The 26,859-nt window shown below is 36.2% G+C and overlaps 1 protein-coding gene and 1 long non-coding RNA gene across 4 annotated transcripts in view; one reads left to right on the top strand and one right to left on the bottom strand.

The window, feature by feature from the left end:
• Positions 1–21,453, top strand: part of LOC135222913 (uncharacterized) — a 33,767-nt gene extending 12,314 nt beyond the window's left edge. The window contains exons 2-4 of one of the 3 annotated variants that reach the window (XR_010316390.1): positions 1,969–2,082; positions 2,294–2,436; positions 18,839–21,453. This is a non-coding gene — a long non-coding RNA (uncharacterized LOC135222913). Of the gene's footprint in view, positions 1–1,968; positions 2,083–2,293; positions 3,531–18,838 lie in introns of those variants that run through there. The other 2 variants (XR_010316388.1, XR_010316384.1) reach the window with 2 other exon arrangements.
• Positions 17,800–26,859, bottom strand: part of LOC135222907 (cap-specific mRNA (nucleoside-2'-O-)-methyltransferase 1-like) — a gene marked incomplete at its 5' end in the record, with an annotated part of 229,538 nt that continues 220,478 nt past the window's right edge. The window contains 4 exon segments of the mRNA XM_064261303.1: positions 17,800–18,198; positions 19,962–20,070; positions 21,111–21,238; positions 22,204–22,326. Coding sequence (XP_064117373.1) covers positions 18,072–18,198; positions 19,962–20,070; positions 21,111–21,238; positions 22,204–22,326 — 487 coding nt within the window.

Genomic DNA, 26,859 nt, shown 5'->3' on the forward strand with positions numbered 1-26,859 from the left:
CTCTCTCTCGCTCTCTTCCTCCTCACTTTTTTCTCTTTTCCAAACTCTCTCTCTCTCTCTCTCTCAACCGTGATGTCAAAACTTCCCCCTCTTGTTTTTTTTCTCAAGTTATATTCAGCAACATCATCATGAAATGATTGCAAATGGCAGTGACAGTTGTTAGACCCACACCTAGAAGATGTGTGCGCCAAATGGTGCCATTTCATGGTTCTCATACACTTATCAGTCCCTTCCTTTAGGCGCAACCTGTTACATATGAGTTCTTGAGAAGTCCCATTAACAATTACAACTTTCCTCTTCTGCCTATTGGCAGCGAAGTGCATGCTTGCAACTTCACAAGCTGTAATACTCCCAGTATATTATTTGTGCAATTGGATTGCGAACACGTCTACAGTGATGACAATGCACAGTTCTTTTTATAATTTGAGTGTCATGGACTGGGTGGTCCCCATAGGGGGTAGTCCCATCAGTGCACCCTCATGTGGTGTACTGCAAGCATTACTTAAGGTTCTTTGCAGCGTGCCTTCGGCCCCTAGCTGCCACCCCTTTCATTACCTATACTGTACTTCCTTTCATATTCTCTTTCCTCCATATTACTTTCCACCCTCTCCTAACAATTGATTTATAGTACAACTACGAGGTTTTCCTCCTATTGCACATTTCAAACCTTTTACTCTCAATTTCCATTTCAGCGCTGAATGACCCCATAGGTCCCAGTGCTTGGCCTTTGGCCCGAATACTATATATTCAATGGACTGGGTGGTGAATGCCAGTAGCTATATTTTCATGACGCTTAATCCCTTGTGTGGCACATTTTAGGAAGTGCTACAAGTTTTTATGACATCCCTTTGGCCTCCTTCAGCCGAGCTGTCAGATTTCTTTTGCTTTGCCTTGACTCAGTTTCCACGTCACATTTAAGGTAAGTAGGATGCCAGCGATTTTTCCCAATTTTGTAACACTAGAAATGGAACAAAGTGGTTTTGTTTAGCAGCTTAATTATCACAATTTTGCAATTCTGCTTACTCCATTTTCATTTTTTTTTTCTAGGGAAACTTAACCCTGGTTTTCTCTTGATTCTTTTGATTGAACATTATGAAAATGATGTACTATGTATATATAGTTAATTATCAGACATGGAAGTCATATGACCCAGATACATCACAACTCAGCTCGAAGATAGGTAACTGAAATCAGTATTTTTGGATCAGTTAGTTAAATATCTAAAATTTCCATCCTTCTCCTGGATTCTGATCCTCTTGAAGTTTGGCAATTGTTTTGGTGTCACAGATGTAGATTATCACCATGTGTCTTCAGTGTGTAAATTGAAATCTGAATATAGGCATTCATTCAAGGAAGATAGAGAATGACTCTCTCCATAAAAATGTAAGTATCCCCACTGTTTCCACCGTCATTGAGAGATTTGCTGGTTTTGTGAGACCTTATGAACAGATTTGCTTTTGTTCCTAAACGTTGCTTCTTTCATTTCTCCCCTTATGCATGTATATGAGGTTTTACATCCTTCTCTTATGACTGCATTCTCTTATATTTTTCCTTGTAGCATTTTGTCGGTAAATTTTGAAACATACAAATTAATTAAAAATCTTCATTATCTTGCTTTTAACTCAGACGCTTTGTCATAACATCAGGTAAATGGTTTCTGTCAGAGTATTTCTCATAAAAAGAAAAGTATAACTTCTTTCCCATTTTTTATCATGGCAAGAAGCGGGCATGCCTCCGTTTTTCTACCAGCAGTACTGCTCATTCCACCAGGATAACAATCACTCTCACACGAACTTTAATGAGAAACCTCCATGGGATTGTTACCACAGAGCAGGAAGTAAAGGGATATCTTGCCACTGAGAAAAAAAACATAAATTCATGATCTTTCATCATGTCTTAAGTTTTGGTACAGTTCTTAGTCTTCTTCAGCAGAAATTGATTTTTCATAACATTAATCTTTCTTTACAGAACTCTTCATGAGGAGGTGTAAGAAAATGCAGATAGCTACAAAATCGCCAAACTTACTGGAAGATACATATGCAATAGTGTATTATAGTGGATCCATGTATGGACAGTATACCAGTAAGTATTCTTAAACACATAGTAGTAGTAATGGTAAAAAATTAAGCATAAAAATAAATTGGGAATGTCTGCATATTTGTTTCAAAATAAGCTAGAAAAATAAGTCAGGCAAGCAAATTATGAAATCAATTATGTTTTTTCCAAAAATCTTTGTTTTAAAAAACTACCTAGTTTATTATGTAAATGTCTACATCATTTCCCAAAATTTCAGAAGAATAATTTTCATCAAGATTGGATCTCTTGTGACAGTCACTGTACTTGGAGCAATGGATCAAAGTATGCTGAGCTGATAGCAACTTATCACAGTCAACAGACTGGAGCACTGTTCCCTAATAGAATATACCAATGGGTTAAGTACGAGTATGTCCAACATTTTTATTGAAACATTTTTATTCCTCTTGTGTCTTATACTGGTTTGTATCCTTTTATATTTTTTTATTGTTTGTTAGAGGAGTGGAAGACCATCTCTTTCCTTAAAATACATGATTATATTGGTTATTTCATATCCAGGTGGGAAACTTTATTTATTCAAAAATACTGTACTATATACCTCTGAAAGGAGCATTTTTCACATAGCATACTTGTCAGCCTCCTCATTTCCATAAACCTAACAAGGCTAGGACTTAGTAGAAACAGATTTTTTCCAACAAAATATGCTGAAAAGCCACTGAGCCATACAAATAAATGGATGCTGTTAATTAAAATTTTTATGAGGAATGTTACTCTCCCAGTATCTTAACTCTTAATGGACAGACATGCACACATGAGGAATAATAAAAGGTTTTGGGTGGGCGACAGAGTGACTTGTGGTGAGTAACAATATTATGCGCCATCGATTTTGGGGAATTAAGTGGGAAAGAGGTGCCATTACTTTTATACCCATAAATTCACTAATGGCAACTTTTAGACTGGCTAAAATCCATTGGGCAGCTCATGAGAGACTTAATTGGGTTCTTGACTTCAAGGAAGGATGTTGTGCCTCTTGTCTCACAAGACATCTTTTTGTAAATTTGCTTATAAATATACCAAGGGGTTGCTGTTGGTTTCAGTTCTTATCTTTTATGGTATTATGTCAGTTATAAATGTAATTTTGCAAAGAAATATTAGAAAAATCGTGTATTAATCGAAAAGAGTTTTTGCATCTTTGTCATGGTAAATTTACATAAATATTTTACAACAAATATGCTCAGAATTTGTTACTAATTTTATTTTGCATCTGATTTGATAGTGTGTGAGCTATAAATATAGTTTTACAAAATAAAATAAATTTATTAGACAAATCATGTAAAACAATAAAATCTACAATCTTGTAAAAGAGGCTCCACAAGGGGTTTGAAAATAGTCATTTTCAACTTCTCTTGGAAGGAAGGAACATTTTTTTTTTTTTTTTTTTTTTACATGCGCATTTGCAACCTTCCTCTTTCCATTGAGGTGTTTTTTCTTAAATTGGCCAACCTCAAAGTTTTGCCGGCCTGGGGTGCTGATTGCATATTGATTTATTATCCAGTCCATTAGGGGTTAATTAATACAATGTGATCTCCCTGGGTTTTTAGTGGCATCATGGCATGCTTTAAAAAAATGTCACCTCTGCTTTATACACATGCACCATTAGCTAGTTATGCCTCATATACAGTGGTACCTCGTTTCTCGAACGTTTCATATGTCGAACTTTCCGTTTTTCGAACAAAATTTTTGAGAAAATTTTGTATAGTTTATCGAATAAATGCTCGTACTTCGAACTGACTGATTATCTAGTTTATACTTGTATTCAACAGCCTGCTGGGTCTTAAAAGTTAAACTGTATTAATTTATTTTTTCATTTACAATATATAGTTTAATGATAACAATATTCGACAAAATACATTAAAGTATAAAGCATTTAATATAAAATTTAGCTTTCAATATAACATTTAGCATAAAAGATGTAATCGCACATACCGCGGTGACGTCACGCCCAGCTGACTTGAGACTGAACAAGGGAGCATTCACAGATACTTTTATATCTGTGGGAGCGTTGATATGTTGAGGAGAGAAGGAGAAGAGAGAGTCAAAATATTACTGTGTACGTAAAAGCAATAACAATTCACATAAAAAGGGAATTTCTCAATAAGTTTAACGTAATGATAAAGTATGAAAACTATCAAATGCAATAAAAAAAAAAAAAAAAGAAAAAAAAAAAAAAAAAAAAAAAAAAAAAAAGTCTTAATTGAGCCAGTGTTCAGTGCGCCGAGGAGACGGTCTAGTTGAACAATATTAACAAAATAGTAAATGAAAGAACAAAGCTTTTCACAATAAAATTTAGCACAAATGATTAACAAAATCATCAGTCATTGCGGTGATACACAGCTAACTTGAGGTAGAGGAAGGTAGCGTTTATATTTTTTGGGAATAATGAATGAATAATTTTAAGTTATCATGCGTCGTGGTATTGTTGAGGAGAGAAGAAGAGGTAGTAAAATCTTTACTATAATATGTACGTAAAAGCATTACCAATTCACATAACAAATAAAATGTTATTTCACAATAAATTGAACGTAATGATAAAATATGAAAACAATCAAATGCAATTCAGAAAAAAGAAGAAGAAGAAAAAAAAAAAAAAGTCTTAATTGAGCCAGTGCTCGGTGTGCCGAGTGAGACGGTCTAGTTGAACCAAGGTCTAGAGAATATAAGGTCTTGCATGCGCAGCTTAAACTGGGGTACAGGATTAAACAGCTAGGTACGTGACGTCACAATAACCTCAGTCAGGCCCCTTAACCTATAGCAATCCTGCATTTACTTTCTTTCTTTTTATTTTTCTAAATACTCTAGGCTATTCGGTACGTAATTAAATTAATAGTCAGATGTAGGTTCTTCATTCTACTATGTTAAGAAGAATAATCATAAGAGATCATTAGAACATGTTCGCCAAATAACATTGAAATTAGAGAAAACCTACCTTTGCTTTCTTCTTTTTATCCGTTATTAAATACTATAATCTGTTTCCGAAGGAAAATAATAGCCAGAATAAAAACTATATTTCAATATATTAAATAATCATGAGAGAGTTCTAAAGAACATTCTAAACAATAATATAAATATATGTCTAAATTACACATTTAACAGATCTCCATAAAATCACATTTTGCACATATATAGCAATGTTGCTAACTTTTTCAATCTATGCACCGCTTTTCTGCAACTACTAATGTGTGTGTTCAAATTTCGAATTCTAAAAACTGTATGGCATGGAACAAAATATTTCGACTTCTGAAGTTATTTGGATGTGACTGCTAATTATATCCGCTAATTTAATTATCGCTCCTCTTAAGGCTGTTAAAACATTTTCCTCCCATGGTGAGAATCAAACATCTTATTCATACATTTCAAACGCTCAAGAAACTCTAGGTTTTATTAGTTTCCCCTCGCCAAAGCTTATGGCACCAATCTTTGTGTCATCTCTTGGAAACTTGCGAGCAATGAACCCGCTAACGTATGGCATCTTCTCATGTTTGTTCTTCAACTTCCTGATCTTTGAAGTCATCACTTTGATCATCCTTATTAAATTCTGGAAAGCAAAATAAAATTGCTGATATACTGGGTTCTTTCTGAAGGGAATTTCCTTCGTCTTTGAATGATGCGTCTTGCTTTTCAGGGACGTGGGAAAATGAGGCGGGTGTTACATTTTCACTGTTGCAGTTTTAAACATTGCTCTTTGAGCTTACAAGTGTGCTGTCTTTTCCTAAAAGGTGAGCTCTGAGACGATGTTTAAATGCAACTGGTGATGGGTGCTGATCGTACGCTCTCATTTGACTTTTGCAACCAAAAAAGTGCCCCAACCCAGCCTGATTTAGTCTGTAATTTATTTTGCCCTTTTCAGCAAGTTAGACAAAGGATAGAGCATTGTACCTCTCTTCACTTTCATTTCCCTAGCGGTTCTATTCATGTCTTGAAAAATTTTGTCTTGCAATTACAGGTTTAGTCACGTAAGCATTTCTTGGTGATTTTCTATCTGTTGGAAGTCGAGAATAAAAGGGATCAAACTATCTATCAACAAGCCGAATGAAATGGCTTGTAATTTTTCAGCCCTTCTCTTCAAATATCCTTGGTTGTCGAAGTGATCAAAAGATTCCATTGCTTTTGCTTTCAGTATTCGTCAGGTTTTCATTTTATTTTTTATACTTAACTTAAATGGCTAAATTTTTTCCCTCATTTGAGCTGGTCCTTGGACTTAATCATTGCTAAGAAGTAAAACACCCAAGCTTTTTGTAATTATATAATTATGAATTTCCTTTATAAAAATAAGCTAGTTTCATAAATGATTTTATAGCACCTATCTAAAAACTATGTAGTAATACACAATTGTCATGTTCAGTGTTTTTCACAACCATAGTTTCATATTAGCTTTTGTTATAGGACTCGAGCAATACAGATTGACTGAAGCTATATGTCCTTTTTTGGGGAAATTTCCATTCTTGTAAAATTCCTTACATTGAAAAAAGAAATCTACAAAATTACCAAGTATAAATTGTTTACTTGTGAGTATTAATATGGTACTTTACTCAAACTTAATTACTTTCAGGCTTTAACTGTGCCCCATTCTCAAGGAATGTGGATAACACCTTACTATACTCTTTTTTTTTTCATCTGTCCATCCGCCTTTGGTGTTTGTGTCTGGTAACACTGCGTCCCGGTAAATAGTTACGCTGTGTGTAAGTGTTAGGTTAAATAAAAGGATATCTGGGTGTACATTTGCAACTGAAAAGTGTTTTAATAATTTACTGTATACGAATTACACCGTTAATATTCGAAATAGGATATTGTCATTATGGTTGAAAGCCAGCTGCCTTTTCGGGGTGGCGAATGGAACAGCCAGACGCAGAGGCGGGAAAATTGCTTCTCTCGCTGTTCGCTACGGCAACAATAATGAATTGATTTTATGTAGCAAAATTATTATTATTATTATTAATGTCAAGTCAAGAAAATTACCCTAATGAACTGGAGAATTAATTAAGGTTGTTTTCATATTTTTCTTAATGGTTATTTTTATTATTATTCCCCCCCCCTCCCTCTCTCTCTCTCTCTCTCATGCACACGCATAAGAAGTTTGTCTCAATATGAAGAGGAATAGAAAATTCAAAATATAAAATGTTGTTTATTTAGCAAATTGAAAATAAGCCTGTACATCAAGATACCCCCAAAAAATAATGTTCATAAGGTGATTGTTCCATCAATGATCTCATAAAAATTAAAATTTATTAGGTCCAATCACATTCTTTCCTGCCTACCATTTTTTATCACACACATGTGCCCACCTTCACTCTCTTCCTCAGTACTTTCATCTGATTGTATATTGATAATAAAGTTTTCAATTAAATGTTCAACTGCTCTGTCATTTTTTCTATATTCTTCTTCTATCTTCATGGTGTGATTTATGCATTTTTTCCATATTTCAGAACTTATATTGTTAATTGCCTCCCTCGTAATGTCTTCAACAATTTTCATATTTTGGTTTGCATTTGAGTTGTTGTTCTTCACTTTTGCCTTTACCTGAGCCCATATGAGCTCGATGGGGTTGAACAGACAGTGGTAAGGTGGAAGCCGCAGCACTTTGTGTCCACGATGATTAGCTAACTCATCTATTTCGTACTGCTGTTTGTGCTGGTATCGCTTACAGATTTGGAGTAGTTCAATTTTGCTCAGAGAAGGATCACATGGGACTTCATTATTTTGCATCCATTCAGTTATTTGATTTTTTCTATTGCTGGTAACTGGAACTTTGTTTAAAATTTTGGAATGGTACGGTGCATTGTCCATAATAATCAGTGAATTTGGAGGAATATTTGGAAGCAGTTGATTTTCAAACCATTCCGTAAATCGTTGATGGTCCATTGAGTCGTGATAATCTCCCTTAGCGCCATTTTTTGCCCTGAACAAAAGCAAAGCACCTGGAACAAACCCCTTTTGACTTCCTGCATGAACTATTATAAATCTGGCTCCTCGTCCTGATTTTAGTTTTGGTCCAGCTGAGCCATCTTTATCCGTCCAGCACCTTTCAACACTCACATTCTGGTTGACCCATGTTTCATCCAAGTATATTTCCACTCGGGGGTCACAACTGTCTCTATTTTTCTTCATCTCCTTTAAGTAATTTTGACGAGCAGCCACTATGTCAGCCCTCTCCATCAGGATTTTTCGACCGCTTTCCACTTTCTTGTACTTAAAACCCATTTGTCTCACTAACTTGTATAAAGAAGAGCGGGATCCTTTAAAAGCAAGAGGAGGTTTCTTCACCATGACTAATAATTTCTCCAAAGTTGGCAGTTCTCCACGCTCATAAAAGGCCAGCAACTCCCTGCGAATGGAATCTTTATCAAAGTCGTCCACTTGACCCAGGACAGTGAGAAGTCGTGCAGTTGCCGGTGGTGATGTTATTACTCCATCTGGTGATGCGTTCATTTCTGCCTTTATCCGTCTGATAGTATGCTCACACACTCCAGTTGCTGCTGCAGTCTTCTTTATGATGTCTATAGCTTTTGTACAGGAACCTTCTTTAACAAAAAAGTCGTGGACATTCATGATGATGTTGCGTGTTTGACTGGTGTATTTATGTGGGGATGTTCTGGGGGTTTTCCTTTTAGGAGAGGCAGTGAGTAGGTCGTCGAAATCATCTTCAGCATCAACTTCTTCATCTGGCCCACATTCCTGAAATATAAGTATATATATATAAATCTCTCTGTATATATATGTATATATGTGTGTGTGTGTGTATGTGTTTTGTGTATGTACGTGTATTTTTTTAGGAATATGAGATCAAGTTCAGAATAAAACATTTGTTCTTGTACTTAAAATTTTCCTGAATACAATGGCGCTTTCAGATTTTAGATAAAAATCGGTATAGAGGAGGAAATGATGGATTTGTATGAATATGTTGCATCTTGATTTATGTGGGGGGGCGGGGGAGCCGGGTGGAGTGTGCTGTTCCGTCCCCCTCTTTCCCTCCCTCCAGGAACGTAATGCAACTTATGCATATCACTCGATTGATAAAACATCTGTTCGCCACTTCATTTTTATGGGGAAGTATTCGTTTTTCATCATTCATTCTCGAGACAATTTTCTAGCCACGACTATTAGGGTGGTAACCCTTAATCAAAGGAGCCTTATATTTGTTTACATATTCATTTATTAATAACATTTAGCCTAGCACTGATACGTCTTTTTAACATAATTGTAATGCTAAATGAAAGGAGTAGCTTCAAATTTGTTTCAGTCAACTACGAGAAATGAGGAATTACCATAGAATCATGCAGCGGCAGCAGACACTATTATGTAATAAAAAAAAACCTTGATTGATTTTCCCTATAACTCGACTCGTCATAAAGATATTGTCAGCATTGTATGATTACCATCCTAATATTCTTGGCTGAAAAACGGTCTCGAGAAAGAATGATGAAAAACGAATACTTCATTAAAATAAAGTGAATAGATGTTTTATCAATCAGGTGATTTGTGTGAATAAGTTGTACTACGGTCCAGGAGAGAGGGTGTGAGAGGGAGACGGAACAACACACTCCACCCGCCTCCCCCCGAGGTCTCGCTCAACTGTAATTCGTTATCAAGATCCACCACTCTTGGGGTTCAGCTTAACCCTTAAACGCCGGAGCGGTAAATAAAAAAATGACTCCCGTATGCCGGAGGGGTTTGAGAGTGAGCGCGTAAGCGGAAAAAATATTTTTTTCAAAAAATCACAGCGCGCTTAGTTTTCAAGATTAAGAGTTCATTTTTGGCTCCTTTTTTTGTCATTGCTTGAAGTTTAGTATGCAACCATCAGAAATGAAAAAAATTATCATTATCATATATAAATAATGCGATATATGATAGCGCAAAAACGAAATTTCATATATAATGATTCAAATCGCGCTGTGCGCAAAACGGTTGAAGGTAACAAGTTACTTTTTTTTTCGTTGTAATGTGCACTAAATTGCGATTATTTTGATATATAACACATTGTAAAACGATAAAAGCAACACAGAGAAAATATTATCACAAAATAATGCATGAATTCGTAACGCGCTTACGTAAACACATATTTTTTTCAAAATTCACCATAAATCTAAAATATTGTCCTAGAGACTTCCAATATGTTTCAGAATGAAGACAAATGATTGAATATTATCTACTGTAAGAATATTAGCTTACAAATGCAGTTTTCGACCATATCTGACGAGCTAAAGTTGACCGAATGTCGAATTTTTTATATATATATTTTTTTTATATGCAATTATTTCGGAAATAAGAAAAGCTACAACTTTTCAAATATTTTTCGTTTTATTTTACATGAAATTGCGCACATTTTCATATATAAAACTCTATGAAATGCCTAATATGAAACGGAGCAAATATTCCGAGAATGGGACTTACGCATTTCGGAGATTTGTGGCGGAGAATCCGCGCGCGGAGGGAAGGAAAGTTTTTTTTAAAAATTCACCATAAATTTAAATATTGTGCTAGAGACTTCGAATTTGTTTCACGATGAAGATAAATGACTGAATATTACTAGACTGTAAGAGTTTTATCTTACAATTGCGTTTTTCGACCATTTCGGTAGAGTCAAATTTGACCGAACGTGGTTTTTTTTCTATTTATCGTGATTTATATGCAAATATTTCGAAAATGAGAATAGCTACAACCTTCACTATTTATTGTTGTATTATACATGAAATTGCGCACATTTTCATATATAAAACGTTATGTAACGGCTAATTTAAATGGTGCAAACATTATTCACAATCGCACGTATGATTTTTTCGGAAGAGTTACCGCGCGGACGTAAAGAAAATTTTATTTTTTTCATAAATTCACCATAAATCGAAATATTGTGCTAGAGACTTCCAATTTGTTGCAAAATGAAGGCAAATGCTTGAATATTACTAGAATATAGGCGTTTTAGCTTACAATTGCGTTTTCGACCATTTCGGTAGAGTCAAAATTGACCGAAGGTTGAAAATTTGTCACTTATCATTTTTTATATGAAAATATTTCAAAATTGATAAAAGCTACAACCATGGGTTGTTTGTAGTTGTATTGTGCATGAAATTGCGCACATTTTCATATATAAAACTTTATGTAACGGCTAATTTAAAATGGTGCAAACATTACCACAATCGCATGTATGATTATTTTCGGAAGAGTTACCGCGCGGACGTAAGGAAAAAGTTTTTTCATAAATTCACCATAAATCGAAATATTGTGCTAGAGACTTCCAATTAGTTGCAAAATTAAGTTAAATGATTGAATATTACTAAAATATAAGAGTTTTAGCTTACAAATTGCGTTTTTTTCCGACCATTTCTGGGGTAGAGTCAAAGTTGACCGAACGGTTGAAATTTTGGCACTTATCGTTATTTATTATATGAAAATATCTTAAAACTGATAAAAGCTACAATCATGAGTATTTTTTTGTTGTATTCTACATAAAAATGCGCACATTTTCATATATAATACTCTATGTAACGGCTAATTTAAAATGGTACAAAAATTATGTCAAAGTGACGAAATAATTTCAGAGATGTGTCACAGATACTTTTTAGTGCGGCAAGAAAGAAATTCGCGCTTGCGCGCCTGCGTAACGATTGTAAACAAAACAACACCTTGATCCGTGAACTCCCAGCATCCCCCAAGGCGCGTGATTCAAGAGTTTTCGGCTGGTAGGCCTAAAAGTATTTTTCCGCGAATTTTTAAAAAAAACTTTTGTATGTCGACGTAAAATACGTCCAGTCGGCACCCGAGAGACAAAAAATGTCGACGTAAAATACGTCCAGTCGGCGTTTAAGGGTTAAGTTAATCCACTATAATAACAGCAATGCTATTGATGCCAGTGACTTTAGCGAATAAGGCAACAGCTTGAAGTAAAAAGCAGTACAACCAGAACTTCCTCCTTTCTAAATACGGTCAATGAAAAAATATTTCCACAAATTCCATTAAACAGATGCTAAACCAAGTTACGTAATATCGTATCTGGCTAAAACGCACTTTATAAAAATTAAAAGTATATGCTGATATACTTACGTGTAATGAAGTAACAAGTAGCTCAGTAGCAGAGTAGGTGTGGTCCAATACAGTTGACATCTTGCCTTAGCGAACAGCGAGAGAAACAATTTTCCCGCCTCTGCGTCTGGCTGTTCCATTCGCCACCCCGAAAAGGCAGCTTGCTTTCGACAATAATATGTCAATAATGACAATGTCCTATTTCGAATATTGACGGTGTAATTCGCATACAGTAAATTATTAAAACACTTTTCAGTGGCAAATGTACACCCAGATATCCTTTTATTTACCTAAAACTTACACAGCGTAACTATTTAAAGCCCAGGACGCAGTGTTACCAGACACAAACACCATAGGCGGATGGACAGATGAAAAAAAACAGAGTATAGAGAGAAAAATTGAAGTCTACACGAATGTAGATAACTACTTACTGGAGGAACCATTGAAGTCTCGAGAAATAAGGGTAGCTGCTTACCGGAGGCATCATTGAAGCCTCCATGAATGTAGGTCACTACTTACCAGAGGCTACATTGAAGTCTCCAGGAATATAGATCACTACTTACTGAAGGCAGCATTGAAGTCGCCAGGAACAGAGATAACTACTTACTGGAGGCAACATTGAAGTCTCCAGAGATATGGATAACTACTTCCTGGAGGCAGCATTGAAGTCTCCAGGAATATGGATCACTGCTTACTGGAGGCAGCATTGAAGTCTCCAGGAACACAGATAACTACTTACTGGAGGCAACATTGAAGTCTCCAGGAACAAAGATAACTACTTACTAGAGGCAGCATTGAAGTCTCCATGAACACAGATAACTACTTACTGGAGGCAGCATTGAAGTCTCCAGGAACACAGATAACTACTTACTGGAGGCATCAGTGAAGTCTCCAGGTCACAGATAACTACTTACTGGAGGCAGCATTGAAGTCTCCAGGAACACAGATAACTACTTACTGGATGCAGCAGTGAAGTCTCCAGGAACACAGATAACTACTTACTGGAGGCAGCATTGAAATCTCCAGGAACACAGATAACTACTTACTGGAGGCAGCAGTGAAGTCTCTAGGTCACAGGTAACTACTTACTGGAGGCTGCATTGAAATCTCCAGAAACACAGATAACTACTTACTGGAGGCAGCAGTGAAGTCTCCAGAAACACAGATAACTACTTACTGGAGGCAACATTGAAGTCTCCAGGAACAATGATAACTACTTACTGGAGGCAGCATTGAAATCTCCAGGAACACAGATAACTACTTACTGGAGGCAGCAGTGAAGTCTCTAGGTCACAGATAACTACTTACTGGAGGCAGCATTGAAGTCTCCAGGAACACAGATAACTACTTACTGGATGCAGCAGTGAAGTCTCCAGGAACACAGATAACTACTTACTGGAGGCAGCATTGAAATCTCCAGGAACACAGATAACTACTTACTGGAGGCAGCAGTGAAGTCTCTAGGTCACAGATAACTACTTACTGGAGGCAACATTGAAGTCTCCAGGAACAATGATAACTACTTACTGGAGGCAGCATTGAAATCTCCAGGAACACAGATAACTACTTACTGGAGGCAGCAGTGAAGTCTCTAGGTCACAGATAACTACTTACTTGAGGCTGCATTGAAATCTCCAGGAACACAGATAACTACTTACTGGAGAGAGCATTGGAGTCTCCAGGAACAATGATAACTACTTTACTGGAGGCAGCATTGAAGTCTCTAGGTCACAGATCACTACTTACTGGAGAGAGCATTGGAGTCTCCAGGAACAATGATAACTACTTACTGGAGGCAGCATTGAAGTCTCCAGGTCACAGATCACTACTTACTGGAGAGAGCATTGGAGTCTCCAGGTCACAGATCACTACTTACTGGAGAGAGCATTGGAGTCTCCAGATCACAGATCACTACTTACTGGAGAGAGCATTGGAGTCTCCAGATCACAGATCACTACTTACTGGAGAGAGCATTGGAGTCTCCAGGAACAATGATAACTAATTACTGGAGGCAGCATTGAAGTCTTACTGTTGGAAACTCCAATGCTGCCTCCAGTAAATAGTGATCTATATTCCTGGAGACTCCAATCCTGCCTCCAGTAAGTAGTTATCATTGTTCCTGGAGACTAATAACCGCTGGTTGCATGCAATGTAAAAACACCTTACAAACAAACAATAATCATCATAGTGAGACACACCTGAAATGAGATAGAGAGAGAGGAACCATTTATATTGTTGATGAGAGAAGAGACAGTAAAAAACATGACTGTATGTAAAAGCAGTTACAATTCACATAAAAATAATAAAATAGGGAACTCACTGTCGCGTGCCAGCTACAGTTTTGTTGGGTAAAAGGATTAAGATTTTTAGTTGATTGATCAATAACTTGGCTCAATTTGGATGCCTTTGCAACAGGACAACTTAATCAGTGACTCAAATGACCAGCAAAATGGGGGCAGGGAACAGAATAATTCAAAGTATTGCTGTGATAAGTATATTAATCTACCAAATTAGTAGTGGAGAAGACACTGCAATATCCTTACGGCAACCTGGATGTGTATGCATTTCCTGTTTTGCATGATTCTCCATGTCCTGAACAGTGATGATGTCCCAGAATCTCAAGATGACTTGGGTAGCTCCTGTATGACCCCGAAGCAGAATGGTTTCCGGTTCTGCTGTTGTTGGTGTCAGATGTACCGAGAGAGACCTCCCTTGCACAATCTACTTTGTCAACCTCATGAGGAGAGGTATCATCTGTCAATAAGAGTCCCTATCTCTTTATGGATGGAGACTATCAAGTATCTCCTGCAAGCGAGAGGCTTTTCTCAAAGTACTTTAGCATCTCAGATGGCAGGTTATCTCAAAGTCTTACACGTCTGTGTACCAGGGAAAGTGGCCCGTCTACTGTGATTAGTGTCGTGAACCGGGATCCTCTCCTCTCGGAACCTCCATTTAACAGATGGCCGATTTCCTGTTTTTTCTCAGAACAAAAAAACTACTTTCTTTTTCAGCCATAAACAGCTTCAGGGCTGCTTTAGCTCTAGTTCTATGTATGAAAGATATCTATTCTGATTATGGGCTTTGAGCAGTCCTGTTCCCCAAGAGAATTAATGTCTCCCAGTTGGGATTTGACTCTTGTACTGACTAGCTTTGCTCATTACCCTTATGAGCTGTTGCAATAAGCTGCGTATAGACTGTTGACCCAGAAGATAGCCTTTTTGGTAGCCTTCGCTTCAGCAAAAAGGGTAAGCGAATTACATGTCTAATGATGTCATACATACCAGGGGTTGGAAGTCAGTATCTTTCAAATTTGTTCCGGAATTCGTTGCCAAGACACAAAATCCCTCATTTCATGATGACTGATTCAACTCCTTTTCTATACCTTCTTTGGGAGACTTTGTTGACAATGACCCTGACAAAATGTTGGTATGTCCTATCAGAACACTGCCCACTTATCTATAAAGAACTCGCCATCTTAGACTAAGATGAAGAAGACTTTTTGTTAGTGCAGGCCAGGTCAAGAAAGAAGTGTCCAAGAATACAATCTCATTCTGGATACAAGAAACGATCACGAATGCTTTTGTCATCATCAGTTCCTTAAGCCAGTATTGGGCATGCAAAAGAGAATAACCTCAGAAGGCAGAGTTCCTCTTTGGCATTCAAGAAAAATTTATCTGTTCATAGAATATTGAATGTTGGTCTATGGCGTCGCCAAACCACGTTCACTTAATTCTACCTCAAGTGAAAGATGTTGCCCATAGGTCCTTGGGCACTTTTCCATGGGTCCAGTGGTGGCTGCTCTACAGGTTGTGTAGCTCATCCAGTGCCCCTGGTGGGACAGTTTGTAACATTCCTCTCTTCAACAAGGAAAGAGAGGGATGATAACAAACCTACATAAGTAGCAACATTGGTTTGCTTTTAAACAAATAGCCTTTCATCTTATGCTTATGCAATGAACTATGGTACTGTATGAAAACCCAGAGGCCTGAACCGAAGATAAACTTGGTGTGGCAAACCTCGTCATTTAATCATACTTAACTCCCACCAAGAGCAAGTCTACCTTAATGTTAAGACACCAGGTTTGTTCCGTGTATGAACAAATGACAAATTTTCAAAATGTTATTTCATAACTAACAAACCTGTAGTCTTGTACATTTATGACCCACCTTTAACCACCCCTCTGACAGTTTAACTTGGGTTGGTAGAATAACAGAGACCCAACTTGGGCTGGTGGTTGTTCCACCTAAAGGCCTGTCCACACGACCGGGCCTGATCGGCGGACCTCCCCTCTAACGGGCAAACCGTTAAATTTCCCGATGGGTCTTGTAGCAAAATCACCGTGGGGGTGCCCGATGGCTTGAGCTTCGATCCTGGCAGACGTACGTTAACCATATATACATTTCTTTTACTGAGCCATTCTTTGCATCCTATTCTTTATTGTTTCTTCTTTTTCATCACACACAAAGCAATTATCATGCTTCACAATATCTTCTTTGCGGTAGGCACCATGTTTATCGTACCGCACTGAAGACACTACTGGCATCATCAGGCACGCCCACCTCTCCATCGCCCCACCCGTGTGGACAACATTCACAGATGAGCCGGCTAGAATTTGCCTCGTCAACCCCAGAGCACGCCGATCAGGCCCGCTTGTGTGGACAGGCCTTAACTCATGACAGAGGACGGATAACATAATTCCTTGCATATACAATTCTATTGTATTGTTTGTTAGTTATGAAAAACATTAGTCATGTTTATTGGATTATATTTTTAAATTCTGCTGTTTGCCAACAGTCAGTTGGTGTGATGTCATAATCAATCTTGCGCTCAAATCCAAGTGTAAAAAAACGTCAACCATCATACCCATTGTTTTACCCTTGAGGATACTAAAATTGCCATTAGGGTGTTGAGAAAATTATTTTTAAAAATTATATACGTACTTTTCATTGTTTCTGTTTCAGCTGTAAAACTTTTTATTATTCACTCCTGTGTTAAATACGTAAGAGGTTTGGCTATTGCATTTGGCAGAGGTGGAATAATTGGTAACAACCTAACCCACTACCTGGTCCTAAGCATCTGTATGCTTTTATTTCTTTGACTACTCTTCATCTTATTAGTCTTGTCAGTAAATGATACTTGATATTCATTGTTTTACAATATAAATATTATTGCAAAGAAATATCATGAGTATCCAGAATTGGGTTTAGCAAAAGCTTAACCAAACACACATACTTGAAGATGAGTTATTGGATGAGTTATTAAACAAAAAATGTGCAGTATTTTTTTTTTATTCATTTTGATTTTGAAGGTAACTATACTCTTGTTTTTTTCCATCTGTCCATCCGCCTGTGATGTTTGCGCATGGTAACACTGCGTCCCGGGCTTTAAATAATATCCTATTTCAAATATTAACGGTGTAATTCACATACAATAAATTATTAAAACACTTTTCAGTTGCAAATGTACACCCAGATATCTTTTATTTATCTAAAACTTAGACATACCGTAACTATTGAAAGCCCGGGACGCAGTGTTACCATGCGCGACCACCACAGGCGGATGGACAGATGGAAAAAAACAGAGTATTTTCATTTTACTTTCATTCTTAATTTGATTAAAATTGTAAACTTCACTATTCCAGTATAAACTAACCAAATTTTAAGATTTGAAAAGGGAGAAAAAAATAAAAAGTAGAAAAATCACTTTAATAACAATTAGATACTATTTATGTGATACATAAGCATAAAAAATTTCTTCCAGGTAAAAATACACAAGTTAAAGAGATTTTGTAAAGATTATGTAATCTACAAAAGAAAAAATCTAATTCATCAATATGATGTATTCACATACGTCAATATAAATATTTTTCATATCTTCCTGGCCAAACAAGATTTGTGACAATGCAAATATTGCCTACAAATAATAAGGGCATAATTACAAAAATTAAGTGCTCATAATTATGCCTAGCGAATTTTATTCAGATGAGCAAGTATATCGGCACGATGCAATTTGTTCTTGCCCTGTGTGTCGTGCTCCAAGACTTGGACACCATTATCCCACCACCAAACTAAACCAGAGTTGAAAGATGTTCTGCAAGAGAAAACAAATATATTATACATATAATAAAGGTTACCTGATTAAAATTCTCCCTACCTTCAATGAGAAGTTGAAAATGACTATGTACTATTTACAACCCCTAAGGGTCCCTCTTACAAGACAATCATAAATTTTTACCAAGTTATACATTACAGCTCACACATTATTATAACAGATAAAACTAAAATCAGTATCAAATTCAGAGTATATTTGTTGTAAAATATTAAAGAGATTTTATGAGGCAAACAATTTTCTAATTTTTCTTCTTTTTTCATATTTTGAAAAATATTTCTTAGTATGTCAGCTATAATAGTAATTTGCTATCATAAAAGATATTACAACTAACAGCAATCCCTGTGTATTTATGAGCAAATGAATAAAAAGACTTCATGGAAGAAGGGAGCAGAACATTTCCCCCTTGAATTCCAGAAAAGTTAAGTATATCTTAGTTTAACCAGACCACTGAGCTGATTGACAGCTCTCCTAGAGCTGGCCCGAAGGATGAGTTATTTTTACGTAGCTAGGAACCAATTGGTTACCTAGCAATGGGATCTACAGCTTATTGGGGGATTCGAACCACATTATTTCGAGAATTGAATTTCTAACCACCAGAAATATATTCCTCTGATTCCAGGGTGGCAGAGCTGGAAATCGAACTCGCAACTACCGATCAGTAGGCGAGTACATAACCCACTTCTCCGAGGAACTCTTTGAAGTCCAGAACAACTAACCTCAAGAGACGCACATTTGGCTAAAGAGACCCGTGAGTTTAGTTGCTGGCTAAAGGGGACTGGAGAGTTCAGTTGCTATGTCATTTACTGCCCACTGAAGTAATGGAAACGCCACTCAATCTAGCCAAATTGTATGGAGCATAATATTAATGCCCACCAGGAGTGAATCCATCCACCACTCAAAACCTGTTATTGCTACTTATATGATGGTATCTGTCCATGAAGGGTGCAAGTTAAAGTAAAAGTAAAGACAGCAAAGCTGCTGAATACCATCAGGAAAGCTGAAAAGAACCCTACTGCACATGAAGATTACACCTACCTGACAAGGGATTATAAGTAATTCCTTCATTGCAGAAAAACACTAAGGATATAAAAGAGTGAAACAAAGCGATTTAAATTACTTAAAAACATTAAGATAATCATGGTAACATCAGAAAAATATGCAGTGATCTGATGAATTTAGTGAGCTGTGTTCAGTATTATAAACTCTAAGTGAGGCTGTCAACTGTTCAGTCCAGGGACCTGTGTGCGCATGCATATGACTAACTCCACTCTAATTTTGTCTGTGAAACAAATCATTCTTTCAGAATGTTGAAAATCAAAACACACAGAGAAAACCCATTACCTTTACAGAGGAAAGAAGAAATGTACAATAATCAACTGGTGAGAGGAGAGCAAGAGAGACTACTCTCCAAATTGGGCAAAGAAGGAATATTGTGTCAAAAGGTTCTATGCCTGGTCAGTGAACAGCTTCCACCTCATATAAGCATGAGCTGCAAGATGCCACAGATTCCTTGCTTTACAATCTTTGATTGTTTTTAACCAGTTTCCAGCTGGCACAAGAAGATAATCCTGTCCTATTGTTAAGACCGAGGTTTTGTTCCACATATGAACAAATAAGTTTAGGGTTATGGGTTCTTGCATCATAAATACAACATGGCTTGGAAATTATACTAAATTAATAAACAAAACTGACATGAAAAATCTAACCTAAAGCAATGCATTTAGTGCCTAAATTTGCCTTACCTGAACGGAGCTATAACATCTTTTTTACATTCAAAGGTAGATTCTCGTGTGAGCGTGTTGTACCAGTACTTCCTGTTTTGGCCCTTGCTGAATGCCATCATCCAAGGCTCTAGAATTAGTAAAGAAAAAAATTAAAATGGGAAAAATAACATTTGAGTGCCTACATCAACCATAATCTAATACATTCAACCTCATTACTTCAACTCCGCCAATTCATGGACCTGCATGAATACTTCAACAATTATTATAGATAAGCACATACACGTATGGCTCTCTAGGTTTTCCAAGCATAGGCAATCTCACTTTAACTGGCCAAGTTGTTGTGACAGAACAAGGGGACAAGGAGAAAGGTAATTAAGGTTACAGTAATGGCTCCACAGGGCTCCAATAACACTTCTGCGACCATTATTGGGCAAACACAAGCATAGGCCCACTGACCAGGATAATCAAAATGTCTCAATACTGTCTGTGTTTCAAGAGCACCCGTGGAATTTTAGTCATCTCTAAGGAAACAGGCTCTTAACTTCCACCCACCAACATGAATCATTTTCATGCCTGTCATCAGCAATTGCACACTTACCAGTGACATCAACTTCACAAGGAGTATTTATTGCCGAATTAAGAAAGTTTGTGACTGATTGAATATAGAATTTAGGCCACAGGCAAAGCACTGGGACCTATGAGGTCATTCAGTGGTGCAATGGAAATTGACAGTAAAAAGTTTGAAAAGTGTACTAGAAGGTAAACCTCACAGTTGTTCGGAGAGGGTAGAATGTGAAAGGAGGTACAACAAAAAGAACGAAAGTGGTTGCAGCACGGACAGAACTACCCTTAACGTGGGAGTTTCTATGCTTTTATGAACACGACTAAAGTTGAAAAACAAGATATTACTGCCTAGTTTAAATTCACTTGTCATTACCATCCTTGTTCATATCACACTAAGATTTGGTATAAATAATTAGGATTTGGAAATATCTTTCATAGAAGCAATGTAATTTAAGCTGTCTTACCAATGTGATAGGCTGAGGTGGATAAAATGTCTGAAAAAGTATGTACACATCTAGATCTACTATTAAGAGATTAAAAACAAAAGTTCAGTTTGTGGTAAGTTTCACAGATAAAATTTCATACAGTATATGAATTTATTACCATTTGTTGCTTTAAGAAGCAATAGTGCTGTGGGTACAGTATAAAATGTTTCACGATCCGAATCGCCTTCCACTTCTGTGTACACTCTCCTTGGAAGAGCTCCGCCTTTCATAAGTCGGTGATGTAGCCTGAAAAAATTAATTTGCAAACCTATTATTAATAATATACATTCTTCAACCACACAAATAACTGCCATTCTTAACATGTAGTTATCTTAATGAAATTACATCTAATTACTGTACTGAACTTTAATTCAATGGTGTCATAACCTGAAACATTGAGGTTCTCACAGTTTCCGAAAGGGATTGGTTTGTTCCTTAACTTGATATAAAAAAAAAAACAACACTTAAAACATCTTAAGGTATTAGTGTTTCATGTACATTTCAGGGTTGGTTTGTGTAATCTTGACTACATCCTAGTGGCTTTGAAATGGTATTGTATGAATATAAGTATACACAAGTAAACTCAGCAATAAAGGATTTTGTAAAAGCAAATATATTTACATACACTAATGATAAGCCTATCATTGACGGAACACCCCTGAAATGTCTATACACATGAACACCTGTCATGTATGAAAATGTCTACAATAATCTTGTTAACCTGTAAGACATTATTGTATATCTCTACCTGTTACTTACCAAGATAATTTTTATTCTTCAATAAAAAATTATCTCAATTACCTATACTTTACCTTTTTATAATGTCTATTCCCTATTCCCTAATTTGTATTCTAATCTTTATGACTGTACATTTTTACATTACCAATTATACATTCAAAATTCAGATCTAAGAAAGTTTATCAAAAATACAAAATTGTTCATAGTATAATACTTCTGTCTATCGGTATTCCCTGAGTGGAGAATGTTAACTCAGTGGTTTGGCTACACTTTTATAATAATAATACATAATCTGTATTCCTGTATAAGACTACATACACAATAAATGATGTTTGAATCAACTAAAGTAAAAGCAGAAGCTAATACCCTTTTAATTAGATCAAACTTGTTAAAAAAAGTAATTGTGATAAGACACAGTTCAATGTGTGCAATGCTTTGCCAAAATCATAATCACAATTTAACTCTTGCCTCACCTTGGCTCTGAAAGTACATGTTCCAGATCTTCCAATTTGTACAGCTGTTTGCAGCGAATTGGTGCAAGATCTGGTCTACCAGTTTTATTCAAAGCTGTTGCAAACTTTTTTAAAAAGATATGCCTGGAAAATTAAATGAAGTCAAATTAATATGAAAAACACCATAAATGAAAAAGTACTAAACTGCATAAAATTAGGGCACAAACCTCATCAAATAATTCCATTTTTACTTAAATATAAGTCGTTGGTTCCAGTCTTCCACCTTCTTGCTCGCCCTTGGGACAAGCACTTTGGGTGTAAAATACTTTACATGCTTGCTTCGCCCAAACTACATTATTAACAATAATAATTTCCATCTTGAATCATATGTCATAATGTAGCACAATTTTAAGAATAGCAAACAAATTTACTTAATACAATAAAAGTCTAAATAATTCCTTTTGCAATTGAATCTTCAGGAAAACTTGTTATCTATCAAATTAAAGAAATTACTCCCAATCCATACATGTTTGTATTATTTGAAAAATATTTCAGATTGCAAGAGATAAAAACTAAAGGCCACCTCAGCATTTGATTCTTTTCAGCTTCTCAAGAAGCATTAGCTACCCAGTGAAGTCTCAGTTTGTTTGTTTGTTTGGTGTTTACATTACATGGAATCAGTAGTCATTCAGCAATGGCGCCAACGGCTTTACGTGACTTCCGAACCACGTCGAGAGTGAACTATCACTAGAAATACATATCTCTGACCCCTCAACAACGGAATGCTCAAGAATTTAACTCATGGCCACTGAGGTGGCAGGCCAAGACCAAACCAACCACACCACTAAGGCGCTTCAGTGATGTCTCACGGTGGAGGCTTAACTCCCTTCTGGAAACTTGATAACTATAGCTGGTTCACATAAGGTAGATTCTTGGATGAGCCCTATGCTTACGAGACGTTTGTTTGGCGGCCGCTGATTGGCTGCTACCAGGAGGTAGGCAGCTACCAGCCAATCAGCGGCTGCCAAACAAACGTCTCGCAGGTATAGGGCTCACCCAAGAATCCACCTTAAGAACCAGCTATAGTCTCCTGAACGTGAGAAGGAAGAGGTACATAGGAAATGGGATGGACCTATCCGTTTAATAAAGCTTAGATGCTAGCTCTAATCTTTTGTTATTCGCAGAAATAACTATGAAAGCAATACAGTTGTACCTTGACCAATGAGTTTAACAAGTTCAATGGTCCGACCTTGTAGCTCGATTTGCTAACACATCAAATCAATTTTCCCCATTGAAAATACTTAAAATGCCCTTAATCTGTACCAACCCTCAAAATGCCACTCCATATTTTTGTTTCATGTTATTAAATAAGGAAAATACATTTCTAAATAATAAATATTCTATAAAAACATCATAGAAAGAGTATGTAAAGATATAATAAAGGTTTTATAGTGTACAGGTAGTGTTCAAGTTACGATTATCCGATTTTACGTTGGGTTTAGCAATTAATACTGATATGATATTTTGAAAATATGTTTTAATTTTGCTCGCAATGGGTGCAGGCGGCAGTGTACAATCAGGGAGCAAGAAACCAAATTACAATAGCCTAACTTTATCCCATCTTCTAATTAAATGTTAAAAAATGGCAAGAGAGAATGATGAAAGTACTGTTTAACGTTATACTCGTGTAAATGTGTACAGCCATGAAAAACCAAACGAGAAACAACGTTTTTTGCTAAATACAACCGAATTGGATGAGGATGACAACAACATCCGTTTGGCTTGTATTCCAACCATCGTACGATAGTAAACAATTACCATAGTTATAAATGAAGTTAAGTAGAATAGGACTCAGATATTTTTATGTAATTATGTAATAACTTTATTCGCTATAGATCAAAGATCAGCAAGGAAATATACTTTAAATTTAAGGGGGCTGGCCGGAACTCCTATAGTATATGGTGGTATAGGGCGAAAAATGCAAAGTCATGAAAAAATTCATGGAGCTTCATATGGCAATTGAGAATACGTATACAAAATATTTTGTCAAAATTCCTCTTACTTTCGTAGTTACAGGGTAATTAGTAAACATAACTCAATAAGCCTAGTTTTAAACATTCATCCGTACAAGAAAATGCAATATTTCTTCTGTTATCGTAAATTTTGATCATCATTGTCAAAGAAATTGTGAGAAATGGCATCTGTAGAGATTCTGTGGGTCGCAGAGTGGAGTATCCTGTTCAACCATGATCAGTAGGAGCACAGACTTCAAGTAGACTACACGTTCGAGTTTCACCGCTGACATTCGCTTGCTTTTATTACATATGCTTATCTATGTTTCGGCAAGAATTTCATCATGCCAATGAGGAAAAGACAAGGAAAACATCTCGCTAACATAAAGATGAAGAAAATTTGCTCTAATATGATTACAGAATATCATAGTATATGCGATATTAGCGTAGTTAGTGAAGAGAGAGAGGGAGGGTTGCGTAGAGGGTAACGCGCCCCTTCTTGCCATGAAGCACACGTCACACTGTCCCCAAGGCTACGATCTTTGAGCAAAGGGATCTTAATTATAATAAATAACATAGTTTTAGTTTATTAATACCAAAAAGCAAAAAGGGAATATGAAAATTCCACCTAACAATCATGATTTATTAACATTGTCTTTGTAAAAAGAGTACAACTTCGAATTTCACCTCTTGACATTCTCTTGCATTTACGTTTGTTTATTTTTGTTTCGGCAAGAATTTCATCATGCCAAACCGTAAAATACTAGGAAAACATCTAGGTAACATACAGAAGAAGAAAATTCGCTGTAATAAGCAGAGTTAGTGAAGGAGAGAGAGAGTTGCGTAGGAAGGAGTGCCCCATCTTGCCTGATGCAGTGCCCTAAGCTACGATATATGAGCAAAGGGATCATCATATATGATTAAATTATGATAAATAAAATAGCTTTGGTTTATCAATACACAAAAAAGAAATATACATTCATAATAATCATTATTTATTAACATTGTCGTTATAAAAATACAAAGAAAAACTTTGAACGCCTTTATCTCAAAACTATAGTTGACCTTCAAAATCTATCTTCTCACTTAGTTTTAAAGCTATAATATTGGAATTTGGTACATAACTCAGAAGGATGTTATAGAATAATCAAATGAAGCCCTTTTATCCAATTTTTGTTTCATCTTTTTCTTATAAATTTTGTTTTCCTAATTTATAGGGTTTATTTTTTTACCATAATGAAAAATTCATATCTAGCACAAAAATGACTTTTAGAAAAAAACTCCTCATTTAATTAGAGGTCTACATCAGGTCTATAAATGGTAGTAATCCCAGGTCTTAATATTAAATATCAAGGGAGGAGATAGAATTTGAAAAATGGTTATTTTCGGGATAAATCACCCTGGCGTCACAAAACCGAAGGTCAGAGGCGAAAATCATATGCGGTTTGGAGATGTCCCAAGTCACCTTAATAAGTGGTATGAATATCAAAGTTCTGTCCTTAAAGAATGGCATTAGACGGCCGGCCCCCTTAAACCAAGTTGTAGCTAAAGCTGAGAAAATTGCTCAAGCTGCTAATGACTACCGTGCATCGGCAATAAGGATAAAACTCCCGTAACTTATGCCATCAAACACAATGGTAGATAAAATTGAGAAAAAATCATTTTAATCAAAACTACTGGACTTGAAAGAATACATTTTACTGTTATTTTCACACTGATAAAAGATAAATAACATAAAGCTTGTATTACAATGAAATAAAGTGGAAATAGTGAATGGAATCACATAATTTTTTTCCTCAATAAACATGCTGCCAACACAATCTGTTAATAAAAAAATAATTTAGTTCACAATCACAAGATGTATTCAAGTCATATTTTGAGTAAATCCTCATGTTAAGACCGAAGGTTTGTTCCGTATATGAACAAAACAAAAAATTACCTCCTCTTATATAAGGAGTCCAGAGGTAAAGGGGCGACATCGCCAAAACCTGATTTTGAGTAAAATGCATTCAAATTTGAACTATCGATACCGAACATTTCTCTTGACTTACTACATCCACGTTTGTATGTGTTTTACTCGTCTTGCCTAGCCATATATGAAAAAACAAAAAAGCAATAATATTTTGTTGGAAAAAAAATCATAACACATGAAAATTTGCATACCCCAGTATGCAAAACAGTTATGAAAATAAGAAAACCCAATTTTTTTTGCATTTTTAAAAACTTCTTTGATCACCATAAATACACCGAGTCATTTTATTGTAAACCCAAAAACATAATTTTTATCAGTTTTTACAGATTGGCAATTTTAACATACCACACATTTACTGTATTTTTCCCTCGGTTCCCAATGTAAATGGTTCATAGATAACTGTCAAATAATTCCTATGAACACTTACATCCTTGTAATCTTAGGGACTTCGTACTCCACTTCACTATCACTACATGACATTTTCCCAATGTAAAACCACCAAAATAATTGCAAAAATAGAAGAGAAATCACTTTGTTCCTCTAAGCAGGTGTCTGTCATTTAATACTATCATGCTGGTGCGCTACACGGGCCATGGTTGGTTGAGCGCGAAACTATAAACTCGCACGGCTGGATGAAAGGGAGCTGCTCATTGGCTCGCTCACCATGGCCATGTTCGCCCTTTACTTTCCAGA

Source organism: Macrobrachium nipponense, chromosome 20 (genome assembly GCF_015104395.2).
Source record: "Macrobrachium nipponense isolate FS-2020 chromosome 20, ASM1510439v2, whole genome shotgun sequence".
NCBI lineage: Eukaryota > Metazoa > Arthropoda > Malacostraca > Decapoda > Palaemonidae > Macrobrachium > Macrobrachium nipponense.